Here is a 14,931-nt window from a genome sequence, read left to right as displayed (position 1 = left end):
AAGAAAGAAAGAAAGAAAGAAAGAAAGAAAGAAAGAAAGAAAGAAAGGAAAGAGAAAAAGAAAGAAAGAAAGAAAGGAAAGGAAGAGAGAAAGAAAGAGAAAGAAAGAAAGAAAGGTCAAGGAGATGATATGAACAAGGCTGAGGAGGAGAGGAAACAAGGACAAGCAATAACTAGTTCAAAGGAGAGTCAGAAGATAAGTCTGGAGAGAATGGCCGAGACATGAAAATTAAGTGACCTATCTAAAGTCAAATGGGTGGTAAACGGCAGGTTAGGATTTGAACCCAGGGCTTCAGATAACAAACCCAGCCACATTTTCTACCCTGCTGTGCTGCTTCTCCAATCTTGGCCCTCAAATTTACTCCCTATGAGATTTTGGGGGAGCCTTGGGCTTCGGTTTACTTATCTGTAAAATGGTCCCTAAGGCACCTTCAAATTCTAAATCCTCTGACACTTGAAATAAAGAGAATTCAGGTCGTAGGAACGTGAGTTTTAGAACAGGAAGTCATTAAATCCAACCCCTTCATTTTACAGGCAGGGGAAGTGAAGCACAGAGAGGTCAGTCACTTGGCCAAGGCCTCACAGCCATCGAGTATCTGAGGTGGGTTATAAGCCCAGGTCCTCTGACAGATGGCTCTGAATGACGGGGAAAGGAGTCGGCTTGGCTCTTTTTGAGGACAGAGAGTGTCCAGGGGATGAGTTGAGTGCATGATGCCCTGGTACATTTCCTTTCCCAAACTCCCCACTCAATAATCCAGGGCCAGGAAAGTGGAGCAGCTTCCTCCCCAGGGCTCCAGCAGAGCCCAGAATAATTACGTTACCCAGATTCTTCCTGTGCCTTTTTAGAAGGGCTCTGAGAGGCCCTGGGCTCCCTTGTGCCTGGCATCGATGCCTGCCAAGGGCACCTGCTCCTTGGTCCCTTTACCCTGAGGCCTAGCCTCAGACCCCAGGAAAACTGGGGTCTGCTGCTCAGGAAAAGGGAGTTCCCAACTGGCCTGGCTTTGGCACCAGCTCGGCTTCAGGTCCCTATCTTTTCCCTAAGCCTCTCATCTTCCTGGGCCCCTCCTAGAGCCTCATTTCCTGAAGCCGGGGCTTACAGATGCTTCGGAGTGAAAATAAACCTAGGCCCATTTCCTCTGTTTAACTGCTCTCTGCAGCTTTCAAGGATCCCTGGAAGTACTCTAGCTACCCTCAGTACCTGGGAAGAGGCAGGCAGGGACGCCTGGAAACAAGAGTAATGTAGTAGGGGTGGTAGTAACCATCGGGACAACAGCAACAATAATAATGCTAACATTTCTAGAGCACCTTAATGCTTGTAAGCCACTTTATATATGCTATTCCATTTGATCCTCACAATTCTATGAGGTAGGTGCTATTATTATCCCCATTTTACAGGGGAGAAAACTGAGGTTAAGTGACTTGCTCAGAGTCACAGAGCTAGGAAGTGGCTGAGGCCAGATTCCCACTCAGGTCATCTAGACTCCAAGCCTCTTGATATTTGCTCTTTGCAAATGCCTCCTAACTCAGGAGGACCTGAGTAGCCTCAGGCAGTCACTAGTTATGTGACCCTGGGCAAGTCACTTTCCCTCTGTTTACCTAGTCCACTGGAGAAGACAATGACAAACCACTCCAGTATCTTTGCCAAGGAAACCCCACAGTACTGACCTGTTATGAACCCTGGGGTCACAAAGAGAGGCACCCGACTCAGTCACTGAACAGCAAAAACAGCTCCTGTTGGAGACAGTACTTTCAGGTTATACAATGCTCTTCCTCACATGTTCAGAAGGTAATGTAAGTATTGTTATGTCCATTTTACAGATGAAGAAACAGAGGCTCAGAGGGACGTGGAGTATAATGGAAATAGCACCAGGTTTGGAAGACCTAGGTTCAGTTCCTGTCTCCACAACTATCTGTTTATGATCCCAGGCAATATGACCCCGGAGGCCTTGGCTAAGTCCTTTATCTCTCTAGGTCTCAGTTTACTCACCTGTAAAATGAGGGAGTTGGATGGATAATTGCTGATAGGGAGATTTGAACCTGGGTCTCCTGACCACAAGGTCAGCCTTTGTTTTTTGGGGTTCTTTTCTGCCAGCCCTCTTTTGATCCCCCCAAACTAGCCTTCCTAGAGAGGCCAGACATGGGTCTTCATCTTCATCCTCAGAGGTGATCAGAAGAGACAGAGGATGCCCAGGGTAACACAGGTCCCACCTCTGCCCAGCCACCTCTCCATAGGGCAAGCAGAGACTTGAGATCAGAGCAGACAACCGTTCTCAGAGCAACATAGCTATAGGCCAGGCCATTTGAGCAAGCACCAGACGGAGACTGCCGATGCTCCAACACAGCCAGCGGCTCTTGTGGGACTCCTATCTGGTTCTACACTTGATATCAGCGAAGAGGGCTGGACCTGGGTCAGGAGACCTGGGTTTGACCAGCTCTGTCTGATACTTAACTGGGTGATTGAAGACAAGCCCCTTCCCTTTGACTCAGACAGGAAAACAAGCCTGATGCTTACTTGCTGTGTGGCTCTGGGCAAGTCATACAACCCCTCTGAGACTCAGTTTCCTCATCTGTAAAATGGGATAATAGTCTTTGTACTACCTGCTTCCCTCAGTTGTTGTGAGGAAAGGTCTTTACTTTTTAAAAATTTTGGTCCAGACCTGTGATTTTGTCATTGTGAGGGACTCCCAGATGTGGAGACTCCCTTCACCAATGCAGATTGGTGACCCTTTAATAGCTTATAGTCTTTTTTAAAAAAATATTTTATTTTCACAAAAACAAATTAAATTTTTTCCCAATTACGCATCCCTCATAGTTTTAGAAGGTTGCCTGGGGGGCCGGGAAATGAAATGACTGGCCCCTGGTTACACAAGCAGGTCATCCTGATTCTAAGGCCATGAAACCTTAGTCCTACAATGTGAGTTATTTATTATTATTATTATTATTATTATTATTATTATTATTATTGCCTAGCCCTACTCCCCAACCCGGTAGTTCTTCCTCTTCCCAAAGTCTCCAGGGGCAAAGAATGGCCTTCAGCAGGATGTGGGACAAAAAGGATCTTTATTCTGAAATGTTGTGATTCCTCCAGAGGACAGGGCCTGCCCCATCCAGGATTCTAGCTCTTTAGTTTTCTGACTTAGCGAATCAATGAAACCTCCCCCCAAGCCAGAATGACTCCTTCCTGGAGAAGGTCCTTGACAAAAAGAAAGACTTCCTTTACATCAAAATATTCACAGTAGCACTTTCTGTGGTAGCAAAGGGAAACACAATAGATGCCCATGAATTGAGGAGGGTAGTTAAACAAACATGAATGTCACAAAACATCTCTGTGCCGTAAGAAATGATGAACATGATGAATATAGAAAAACATGGGAAGATTTTTGTGAACAGATGCAATGTGACAAAAGCAGAACCAGGGAAGTAATATACACGATGACTACAACAAACAGTGTAAGTAGAAAGAACCACCACAAAACAATGGAAACAATGTTTCCAAAAACAAAGAACAAGCTTGGCCCCAGAAGAGGAGACGAGAGAAGGCATTCTTTAGCAGAGGTGGGGGGCCCAGGTGTAGAACACTGTATACAGCATCAGATTTTTCCCCCCATGTGTTGATTGATCTTGCTGGTTTTATTCTTTTCCTCTTTTAACAGGCTTTCTGGGTGGGCCAAAGGCGGGATGAAAGTGGATGTATATGTGGCAGAACAGACAAAAATGAATATTTTTTTTTTTTTGGATTGAATCCTTTGAATATATCATGCTATGATTTCAGGGGCATTGGTGCTTCTCCTAATGAGGAAAGTGTTAATCAGGGTTCAGATCCTGGCTGTGATGCTTACTACATGTGCAACTTTGGGCAAGTCACTTCCTCTGGCTGGGCCTCAGTTTCCACATCTGTAAAATGCGAGGGTTGGATTAGCTGGTGTCTGAGGTCCCCTCCAGTTCTTGAGCTCTGACTCTGCCTTCACGAGGGCTCCACACTGCAGGAGCTGCAGTGGCCAGAAGGGTGGGTGGGTCAGCCTTCTGGTGGCCAGCCTCTCTCTGCTTTCCTCCAGGCTGAGCATTTGAGAAGAGACACAACAGCTGTACTTGGCAGGGGCTGTCCTTGAAGCCTTCCCAGCTTGGAAGGACCTGCCGTAGCTTGCCCTGCCGTGAGGAGGCCTCCTCAGAAATGTTTTAAGAAAGAACATGTTTCCTCTGGGTTGTGGCCGGGATGCAAGGGAGATGGGCGACAAAGTGCAGGCAGTGGGCAAAGCACAAGAGGACCTGAGATTGAAACCTGGCCCCTCTAATTACCCATCTGTGTGATCTCATCTCCTCTTCATCTTGCTGGACCTTATCGTCTTCCATTAAAGAAGGGGGTTGGACGAGATGGTATTGAACAAGCTAGGAGGTGGTGTGGTTGGAGGGGAAAGAACACTCGGTCTGGGGTCAGAGGGCACAGGTTCAAATCCCACCTCAGATTCGACTGTGGGTAAGTCATTTCCTCTTTCTGGGCTTTAGTTTCCCCCTCTGTAAAGTGAAGAGGGTTAGATGAGACAGCCTGCTACAGCAGTACTCAGAAGAGATTTGTGTTCAAATCCTGACTTAATATTTGCGTGGCTTTGGGCAAGTTACACTCCCCTCTCCCGGCCTCACTTTCCTCCTCTGTAAAAGGAGGGAGTTGAAGTGGATTACCTCTCAGATCCCATCCAAGTTTCTGGCCTATGAGGAAGGGAGGGAGAATGGTGGGCCTCAAAACCTAAGCTTATGGACGCCTAGGCTCATAGATCCGGACGCCGATCCTGGGGAGTGTGGGGAGGCTGAATGGCACTTTTACCCAGAGACCTCCTTGGGGCCCAGGTGATGGGTGGCTTAAGGAGACCCTAACCTTTTGCTCAGGAATTTCATGGGCTGGCTGGGCAGGGCTGGGCTGGGCTGGGCTGGGCTGGGCAGGGCAGGTAGCAGCAATTCCAGCTGCTTTGGCCCCGGGCACTGTCTCAAGGGGTAGAGAACCCTCTTTGTTGTGCAGAGGGCTTGTCCTCACCTGCCTGGCAGGGTCAGTGCAGCTTCTCGGCAGCCTGGCCCCGACGGGAGGGGAAGGCACTGAAGGGGGGTGGGGGGGGCCCTGTGGTCAGCCCTTGATGGGGTTGCTTGGCCTCCTACCGTGCTGGCCCCCAGCTCAGGAAGTGCCGAAAGAGGAAGACTGTCGCCACTGCAGCGGCTGCAGCGGGGGCAGGATGAGAGTGCCGGGGGTGGCAGGGGTGGGGGCTACAGAGGCAGCGGCGGCGGAGGCGGCCCCAGCAGCAGCAGCAGCAGCAGCGGGGGCGGAGGAGGCGCTGGGGGAGGACGGGATGCGGCCCCAGGGTGGCTGAGCCCGCACCATGAGGAGGCGGGAGCAGCCAGGCAGATGTGGCGCTACCGCTCCTGGGACGTCCCGCAGATGCCCGCCGAGGGCCCCGACACCCAGTAGGTACCCACAGGAACCGGGAGACGGCTGCCCTTGGGTCCCAGTGGGCACCCGGCGCCTGCCTAGCCCTGGACGACGGGTGAAGCCCCAACTGGTGAAGTAACCGGAGAGGGGATTGTCCTGGGAGGGGAGGGGTTCTTTAGAGGTGTCCGCATCCTGTGCTTTCGGGGGCCGAGGGGGGAGCCAGAAAAGCTGGTCTGAGTGCCCAGAATGAGGGTGATGTGGGCTGGTCTTAACAGGGTGGCCTGGGGGAGGAAGGTTCACGAAACTGGAAGATCCAGGGCTGGAAGGGACTAGAGAGAGCACCGGTCCGACTCCTACATTACCCAGAAGGGCTCTGAGGCTCAGGGAAACGAAGCCACTGTCCGAGGTCACCCCACTAGTCAGTAGCAGAGCCTAGAATTGACGCCGGGAGCCTCTGCCTCCCCGAGCCAGGTCTTACTGGCCCAGAGTGCGGAGAGCCCACCGGCTTTAGTCCCCACTGTGGTCTCAGGAAAAAACAGCGGAGAGGGGCTATTGTGTAACTTCCTCAAGTGAGCCCATGGCTCTGCAAATGCTCGGGGCCTTTGCCCGCTGCCCATCTGCTTGGGTGGGGGGCATCTCTCTCTGTCTTCATGATCCAGCCCACCCCAGCCAGGGCTTCCTCTGATCACTAGAGAGCTCAAAGTAAAAAGCAAAGACTGTGCTAGGGTGCTAGGCCCCCAGAAATGGGGGTACCCCTCTCCATGGTACAGGAATCATACTGCTGGGAAACAAGCCGGCAAGAACCACAAGGAGGTGGACGGTGAAAGTTAAAAGTAACACAGGATGTGGCTTTGCTAAGGAGCAAGTGAACCGGTTGGAGAAGGCCACTGGTTGGGGAAAGGGATAGGGGAGAGGAGCCCCAGGCACCAGGAGCCTGCCTGCCCTGCATAGGAGCTGCTGTCCCACCAGAGGCTTTCCCTATAAGGACAGGACCCCCCACATGAAGCTAAGCCACTGGCTTCTCTAAAATGGGACCCCAGATATGGATCAGCTACTAGTCCAGAACTGTGACAGGGCAAGCTGGACACTTCCTGACTGTGTAGCTCTGGGCAGGTCATTTCACTTCTCTGAGATTCAGTTTTCTCCTCTGTTAAAAAAAAAAAAAAAAGATTAGACTAGATGGCCTTTAAGGTCCTTTCAAAGTCTGAATGTCTGAAATGAGGATGTGGAGAGGGAGGGAGGTGGGGATATATGTGTGTGTGTATGTGTAAGGGGAAGAAACCCTTCTTTGCATGTGTGAATGCAGTTTGTGTATGTGTGACTGCTTTGATATTAACAATGGCAGTAACCAAGCATATAAATAGGTTCTCTTTGGCCTCTCCTTTTTAAAAATTGATAAATGTCGGTTTGTTACATCCTGCCAAATCCCATCACGCTCATAATTAAATTTCCCACAGTGTATGATTTTAGAAAAAGCTAAGCAAAAAAAAAAAAATTCAAAAGTGAGTGAGCCCAGTTATTCACATGACCTTACACTTCAGTGGTTTCCAGATTGTTAAAGGAAAGGACTGGGTGTGAGATAAGTTAGCTGGGCCATGGTTTTTTTCTGAATTTTGTAGCCATTTAGAGTTACCTTCACGGTAGTTTGTAGTTGCAGCAATGGTTCGAATGCAATGTCTTTGTTGTGACATGCTGAAACCTATCCCAGCCCACCATGAAGCTCCCCATTGCCCTTTGGAGTGAGCTGCAGTTCTGACCCTTTGAGGTCATGGCATTTTCATGATTCAAGGCTGCTTAGAATTGGCAGAAAAAGATTTCAGTCCTGTGAGGTCTCCGTGGCCTCATTCCTGCAGATCTCCTCCCTCCCCCAGCACATGGTGCACATGGTGACCTCCGAGGGCCTTCTCATTGAGTGTGATTCTTGTCCATGGCCTCCTGTAGATATTTCACAATCATCTCGCCAAATGCTAGTGGTCTTCCTCTGAATCAGGGATTCTTAAACTGGGGCCTGGTCCACTGATGGATTTCAGGGGCCCATGAACTTGGAAGGGGGAAAAAAATACCCTGCATCTTTATTTTCACAAACCTCTAACTGAAATTTTAGCATTTCCTCCCATTTTGAATTACTTTTTTTTTTCTGAGAAAGGATCCATAGGTTTTGAGGTTTTTTCCCCCCATAGGTCTTAATAGATTGACAAAGGGATTCTTGACACACACAGAAAGATTAAGAGTCTCTGTTCTCAATCTCTTCACATTTGTAGTATGACCATGGGATTCCAAAGCTGTCCATCCCTTATCCCTCAATCTCCACTCATGGCCAGCCCCTCTCCGTGGCCAGACATCCATGATTCTGGTAGTCTTTATAATGTTAGCAGTACCAACTCACACGTACTATATACCTCGCCATTGCCATTTGGATGATCCTAAGCTTCCATTCTTTTGAGGCTATGGCAAAGCCACACTGTATCACTGGAAGAATATGATGGTAACTGAGAGAGAGCTGATGAACTCAGCACAGATTGAGACAAATTTTCTTTTTCAGACATGGCCAATGTGGGAATTTATTTTGCTTGACTATACGTGTTTGGAACAGAAATTATTTGGTTGTTTTTTTTTTTTTTTTTTTTGCTTTCTCATGTGAAAGGGTGGAGAGTTAGGGAATAAGAATCTAAAAATAAAATTTGATTTTAAAAAGTATTGATATTTTATATATATATATATATATATATATATATGGGCCAGCTCTATATGTTGTCCATCTAGTTGTATATCAGAGATGGGATGCTTCACTAGTTTCCTCCATGTGGGTGATTATACTGAACCTCTTGGAGTGACTATAATATCTCACCACCTAAGTCCATCTGGAGAATTTCACATCTATAGGGAATTCATCTTCCATTTGGACTCTGTGCTGGACATAGTACATGCTAGCAGCAAAGACCTTTAGTGACCATATATTTGCCTGTTTTTTCTTGAGAGTAATAATTGGAGAATCTTTCAAGGAAGTTGTCTCTGCTGTTACATATTTCAATGAATACCATATGAGGTTGGCACTAAGTTAAAGAAGAACATTTAATGTGATGCTTCACTCTCCCAAATCAAGTGCTTTTTCAGTAGTCAACAAACAAACATGGTGGCCATTTGTATTCTTGACACCTTTCAGCCAGTTGTGTGACCATAAAGAACAGTTTGTTATAGAGTATCAGCCTGGCCATATCTCATGGACACATCCAGGATGTCCTGGATACACGTGCATAGATTATTCTTGTGAAGATTTTGTTGAATTGAGCACATAGGTCGACAGTTTTTTATATTTTCCCAGTTGTCTTTTTTTGTTAATAAAAAGGACCAAGGACAAAATCATAGGATCGCAGATTTAGAGCTGTAACATACCTTAGAAGCCAACTCCCTCATTTTACCTGAGGCTAAGAGAGGTTAAATGATTTGCCTGGGACCTCAGAGCTAATAAGTATCTCAGGTAGGATTTGAACTCAGGTTTTCCCTTCTCCACATCTAGTGTCCACTATGCCATGCTATTTTGAGATGGGCATACATGGAGAAGTTGTGTTATCATGGGAGGGGTGTCCTGAATTGATTAACTTATGGATCCAGTACAGCAGTTGAGTAATAAGGTCCATGATTTTCCCCAAGTGTTTGGTCTCCTCTCCTCTTTCAGCTATTTAGAGAACTGTGCCTTCAGTATTCTCAGAGCTGTTGCCTCAAGCATGAACTGTGGTCTGGTCTAGATGCTTTTCTCACCTTTGTTTTCTTTCACACCATTTCTAAGCCCTGGTTCCTAATGTAGCAAACTGGGGACTGGTGTTGTGGCCCCACTGCCATTGAGGGAAAAAATTATTTGCTTAGAAATCTTCCTAGATTGTTTCTATTTTTGACTGTTCCCTGTTTTCCTTCTGGTTTCATCTTTAATTCCCTTGGGACAACTTGGTCTCTTGCCAAGCTTTCTGTAAACTTGTTTTCCCTCCATTTCTGTTTAATGGATTGATACTGCTCATAATCCTTCACCATCTACCTCCATAGGATTTTATGAATGTGTTTATATTTTGAATTGACGTTGCCTTTGGCTGTGACATCTCTGTACTTACAAGGCAAGAAGAATTTGCAAGAAGACAAACTCTAAACTCTTTTAGTCTCCTAATTATGGCACTAGACTTATAATAGTTAAACTTGTCCAGGAAATCACCAGAGTTGCTGTCAGGTTCTGCTGTTTTATCCATTTCCCATTTTTTTGTTAATATTTAAATAGGTTAGGTTGGAGTTGTCTAAGTCGTCTCACTTTTATTCTTTCTCCTAATTGATTTTGGTCTTTGTTCTAATAAGTTGGTGGTATGGCTGTATGTAGACAGTATGTACACAGGTGAGATGCTTTTATATTATCTTGAAGCCTTTTGGTTTATTTTGCTTCTTTTCCTGAATTATTTTCTAGCATATTTTTCTTTACCCTCCCCTATGCCCAAGGGTGTTGTGAAGCTCAAATGAGACAATGGATGTAAGCACTTTACAAACCATAAAGCACTATATAAATGCCAGTTATCATTATTATTATTATTAACCTTCAATCACCAGGTCTCCAGTCTGGAGATGACTTCATCACCCAGGCTTACTGCACTCCTACCATGCTCAAGCAATGTTTATAGAGCAGTAGGTATGTCAGAAATTGTTTAACAACCAGGCTGTCCCGGGGGAAAAAAATAGTCATGTGCACATGAGCTTAATCTTCATTATTAATAATTTCTTAAGTCTAGACAATCAACACAAAAATAAATCAAGCCCTGATTTGTAGCAATTGCTGATTTCTGAAGTGTAAATGCAATTGTTAGAGCTGGCTCTGGCAGACCTTGCCTTTGCCCCACCTTGTACTGAAATCACTGTTAGGGGAATTTTAAATTTCTCTTTATTATTTGGGACTCAGGGCCGTTCCTCTGGCAATTTTTGGTTAACTAAAAGTCAGTTTAAATATTAATCCTACCTAAACAAAAGCTGTCCCATGGGATGTAAAATATTACTGGAGAGCCTTACATATTCCTTAGATAAGAAGGCAGAGGAATCTCAGCTGTCCCTGACGCCTTGGCAAATCCTCTTCCTCAACTAGTCTATTTGTGAACCCTCCAAATGCAATCTAATCTGTTACCTGACTTAGTTTACCTATGGAGTTTGATGAGGTTTGTTTCCTTAGGGGATGTATGAGATTATGACTCTGATTAGCTAAGTTTATGACACTGAAGGAAGTATTGGCCTATGGCTCTATCTTTTTGGTAACTTTTATGGCCTAAGAGGAATGTACAAGATTGCAATATGTAAATGAATTATTTCTCTGTCACTCTGACCTCGTTTTGCCTATAAGAAGCCTTGTTGGAATCCTCAGGATTGTTCAGATTTTCTCTGAGGCCTGAACCTATGCTTGAGCACAATAGGAAAACCTAGGTTTTCGCCTCCATAATTTCTGCATCACAGTAAATATGTATGTGGCAGTAGTGACCCATCACAGGAACTCAGAGAGGAGACATTTCTCCCATAACATCATCAAGTATTGAAGCATGCATCAATTTAACTTGGAGGAGCTTGCTGGGCCCTTTTTAGAAGGCCAGTACGTCTTCATCCTCTGCCTCGGATTTTGGCATACGAATGTGCCTTATTTTCATTTTGGTCTTTTTGTAAGCGCCATTACGAACACTGTGATGCAAACACGATCCTGTTGCCCCCGAAATGATGTGTCTTATTACCTTTGGGCAGGCAATGAAACCAATTCCACCAACTTCTTGATTATCTTCTTCAAAAAGAACCAGTGATTTCCCTTTCAATGGGACTTCCTTTTGTCATGTGATGTTGTTTATTGTGTATAGTTTATATACACAACTGTTGGTTTTCAGATATGTCAGCAGTTGCTGGTCACCAGCCAAGGTCAAAAACCCCTGTGCTTTCAACACTGCTGTCCCACTCCCTCCCCCACTTTTTCTTTTACATTCTGCTACCATCATCGCCAAAGCAAAAGAGGTCCATTTTGTCTTTTTCGTTTGTTTCAGAGGTTGTCATTGTTAAAGAGTTCATCACCAAGTGGCCAGACTACTGGGTGTTGAGTCTCTCCGCACCTAACAAAAGTGGTCCTCAGACAGAAGACCTACTTTATTACCAGGACCATTTTGACGGTCTTCCTAGCATCTTAGAACCTTGTAGGCTCATGACCTACTGGCACAATCTTCAAGAATTACACAGGAAAATCAGAATAGGACTTTGTGGAAGCCAGAAGAGCACTGGGGCTAGAAGGATAGGACTGGTTTCAGGGCAAAGCTCGAGGACATTGAAAATGCCACACGAGTTTTGAAATCTAGCCTATCTCCTTCCATTCTGGGCCTCGTTCATTGGGCATGAACTATTTATTTGTTAATTTAAGCTATAGGTCTCCAAGGACCAGTTCTATGGATTGTTCATCCAACTACGTGACTTAGTTTCAACAATAATCACTGTTCAACCAAGGAAATACCAGTAGTGTGGGGAGAGAAAGGCAGGGATACTCAGTGAGGGTGATACATCAGCCCCCGCATAAGGGCAAAAGATTGAAAGGAAGGCCCTTCCTTGTGTGGAAGAGCTCTGGGATAGATTCATGGAAGGACTTGGAAAGGAATTGCATGATGAGAAAGTGGTGGAAGTTCCCGTGTTGGTGACATGGTGAATAAAAGCTAACAATTATATAGTGTTTTGCAAATATTATCTCTTTTTAATCCTCACAACTATCCTGAGAGGTAGATGTTATTATTATCCCCATTTTACAAGAGGAAACTGAGATGTACATATAGTTTGTTTCTGCTTTCTTTATTCTGCATCACTTCTTACATGTCTTTCCATATTTCTTCCAATTCTTTTGGGGTACAAACTCACTTCATGGGCTTAGAAGGCATGAAGTGTTTTGTGACTTCTCATGCAATTCCAAATTGTTTGTCAAAATGGTTGGGCAAATTCATAGAACCACCATCTCTGAATTGCATACCAAAGAATTTTTAAGTTGTTTTGTAAAGTGATTAGGCCCTCCCAAATGCAAACCAGACCAAACTTCCAAGCAGGTATCTGTGTGAACATGGTATCTAGAAGGTGAAGGAGGGTCGCTGTGCACATGAATTTGTTTAAGAGACATGTATATTTCTTTTTTTTGCATATTCCTGAGTGCTTGAGTGTAACGTGTAAGGGGAAAGGAAGGACCATTGTGACTGTGAGTGGGTGTGTATGCGTATATATGTCTAAGGAACCGTTGTGTGGGGTTGGCATGTCACCTGGTTGTGTCTCCCCCACTCCCCACCCTTCCTTCAGCACCCCAAGAACTTTGGGCTCACTTGACCTAGGTCTGAGACCTTATGGGGTCAGTTTCTCTCATTGGCTCATGTCTCCACTAGAAATGTCTAAAATAAAGCTTAGGTATGGCTCATGTCTAGGCTTCCCTAAAAGTAGGTAACTGGGTCTCAACTGCTGTGCAGGCATTCAATGAACAACGTGGGTATCAGGTATAGGCCAGCTTTTATTTCACCTCCCATAGAAATTGAATGTGATGCAGAGGACTCCCAGGAACCCATGACCAAACAGAGAACCATAAAGCCCTTATATGCCCCCTAGATTTCCATGAGGAAGCAGGCTGGACTTGCTTGAACAAATGCTGCCTCTTCCCCTCCATCCTGTGCCATCCAAGCAACTCAGGGCAACGGCAAGGGGGCAATCTCTTCCCTCTCCTCCACCCCCCACCCCTGGCTTTAGGCCTTTAGCTACAGGGCAATCATCTTCCTTCTTCGAGGCAAATTCTCAGTCTCTTGGGAACGCTAGACATGCATGGAAAAACAAGAATTGTTATCTCTGACATACTCAGAAAAGCATGTCAAAAGCAGAAGACAGCCAGGGGCTCAGCAGATCCATCCGTTCCCTTCCTGGGCCTTCTGAGCCAGCATAGACAAGTTACCTTGCCATATGTATCATCTTCTGCTCCTCTGGGGAAAAAGCCCCTACCCATCCTGTGCATTTTGGTCTGAAATTCCAAAGGACAGAGTCCAAATCCCAACTCGGTTCAGTTCCCTTTTATATACCAAGAGGGAGAAGTCGACCTTTTTTTGACCCAGCTATTATACTATGTTATGGAAATACTTGTTTATTCCATATTCATTAAGGAACCATTATGGGAGAGAGAAAAAAAAGGCTAGATTTAGAATCAAGGGACCTAGGTTTGAATCCCAACTCTGTCGCCTGAGCAAGGCCTCTAGGCCTCATTTTCTCATCTGTAAAATGAAGGGGTATGAGTAGCTGGACGACCTTGAAAATTTCTTCCAACTCTAAAGCTGTGATACTGTAATTTTGGAGAGAATATAAGCTCCTTGAGGGCAGCCAGTCAAGTATTCATTAAGCTCCATGTGCCAACTCCATTCGATAAGTGCCAGGGATACAAAGAAAGGTAAAAACAGGGTCCCTGTCCTCATAGAGCTTACAGTCTAATGGAGGAAGCAACAATAGGTACCCACAATGTCCCTGAGGGAAGGCCCTGGAGCGGACACTAGGAAAGGCCTTGGGAAGAAGGTGGGATTTGAGCAGAGTCTTGAAGGAATCAAGGAGCTGGAGTTGAGGAGAGAGAGGGGTCCAGGCCTGTAGTGCTTGAGGAATAGAAAGAGGGCCAATGTTGTTTGATAATAGAATTCTTGGAGGGGAGTGAAGTGTGAGAAGATTGGATGAGTAGGGAGGGGTCAGGTTGTGAAGGGCTTCAGAATTGAACCTACGTGACTTTGGCCTTGCTATTTCCAACGTCTAACATTGGGGCTGGTACACAGTAGGCACTTAATAAATGCTTGTTAAATGAGGCAACCAATCCGTAAATTGATTCAGAGCCCTACCCCTTATCCCTGGAAGAACTGGGTTTGAAACCTGCTTCAGACTCTGAGAAGTCAGCTAACTAGTGTCAGCCTCAGTTTCCTCATCTGTAACACGATGGGGTTGGATTCAGCCTCTAAAGTCTCTTCTCTCTCTGAATCTGATCCCATGGGCCAAACCAATTTCACAGGCCTTTACTATGAGCAAGACACGTGGACCAGAGACCTGAAGGGTGCCTGCCCTCGAGGCGCTTACACTCTGGGTGGGGGTGGGGCAGGGAGCCATAGACCGCGCTTTATCCCGGCGAGGGCTTGAGGAGGGAGACAGCCAGACCTCACCACTAGGGGTCAGCCTAGGCTTTGTGCAGGAGGAGGCTCCTCAGCGGAACCTGGAGGGGAGCTAAGGAAACTGCGCGGGAGTGTTGGCGTGGAGGACTAGGGAAGGCTTTGTTGTGATCCTGAGCGGGGGTGTGCAAAGGGGGAGGAGCGGCCGTGTATCAGGGTGTTCATGTAACGGGGATGGTGGGACCTTCGCGGCCCCCACCCCTCCAGCAGAAGGGCCGCCCCCACGTGGCCTCGCCCAGGCTGGCGGGGGCTGCGGGACGCCGCGAGGCCGGCAGGGGGCACCGCCCGGCGGGGCGCGGGGGCGGGGCCGGCTCCGTCGGGG

General features: G+C 46.4%; 1 protein-coding gene across 4 annotated transcripts in view; it reads left to right on the top strand.

Moving 5' to 3' along the window:
* DGKZ (diacylglycerol kinase zeta) overlaps positions 1-14,931 on the top strand; it is a 66,876-nt gene that overhangs the window by 14,125 nt on the left and 37,820 nt on the right. For 2 of the 4 annotated variants that reach the window (XM_027837726.1, XM_027837722.1), the window contains exon 1: positions 5,312-5,447. The exons of the other annotated variants lie outside the window; for them this stretch is intronic. In XM_027837726.1, coding sequence (XP_027693527.1) covers positions 5,389-5,447 — 59 coding nt within the window. In that variant the 5' untranslated portion in view covers positions 5,312-5,388. Of the gene's footprint in view, positions 1-5,311; positions 5,448-14,931 lie in introns of those variants that run through there. 4 annotated transcript variants of the gene reach the window in all.

The sequence above is a fragment of the Vombatus ursinus genome, unplaced genomic scaffold (assembly GCF_900497805.2).
Source record: "Vombatus ursinus unplaced genomic scaffold, bare-nosed wombat genome assembly UNPS02014822.1, whole genome shotgun sequence".
Classification (NCBI taxonomy): domain Eukaryota; kingdom Metazoa; phylum Chordata; class Mammalia; order Diprotodontia; family Vombatidae; genus Vombatus; species Vombatus ursinus.
The sequence above is the reverse complement of the archived record's forward strand: the minus strand, read 5'-3'. Positions and strand labels throughout refer to the sequence as shown.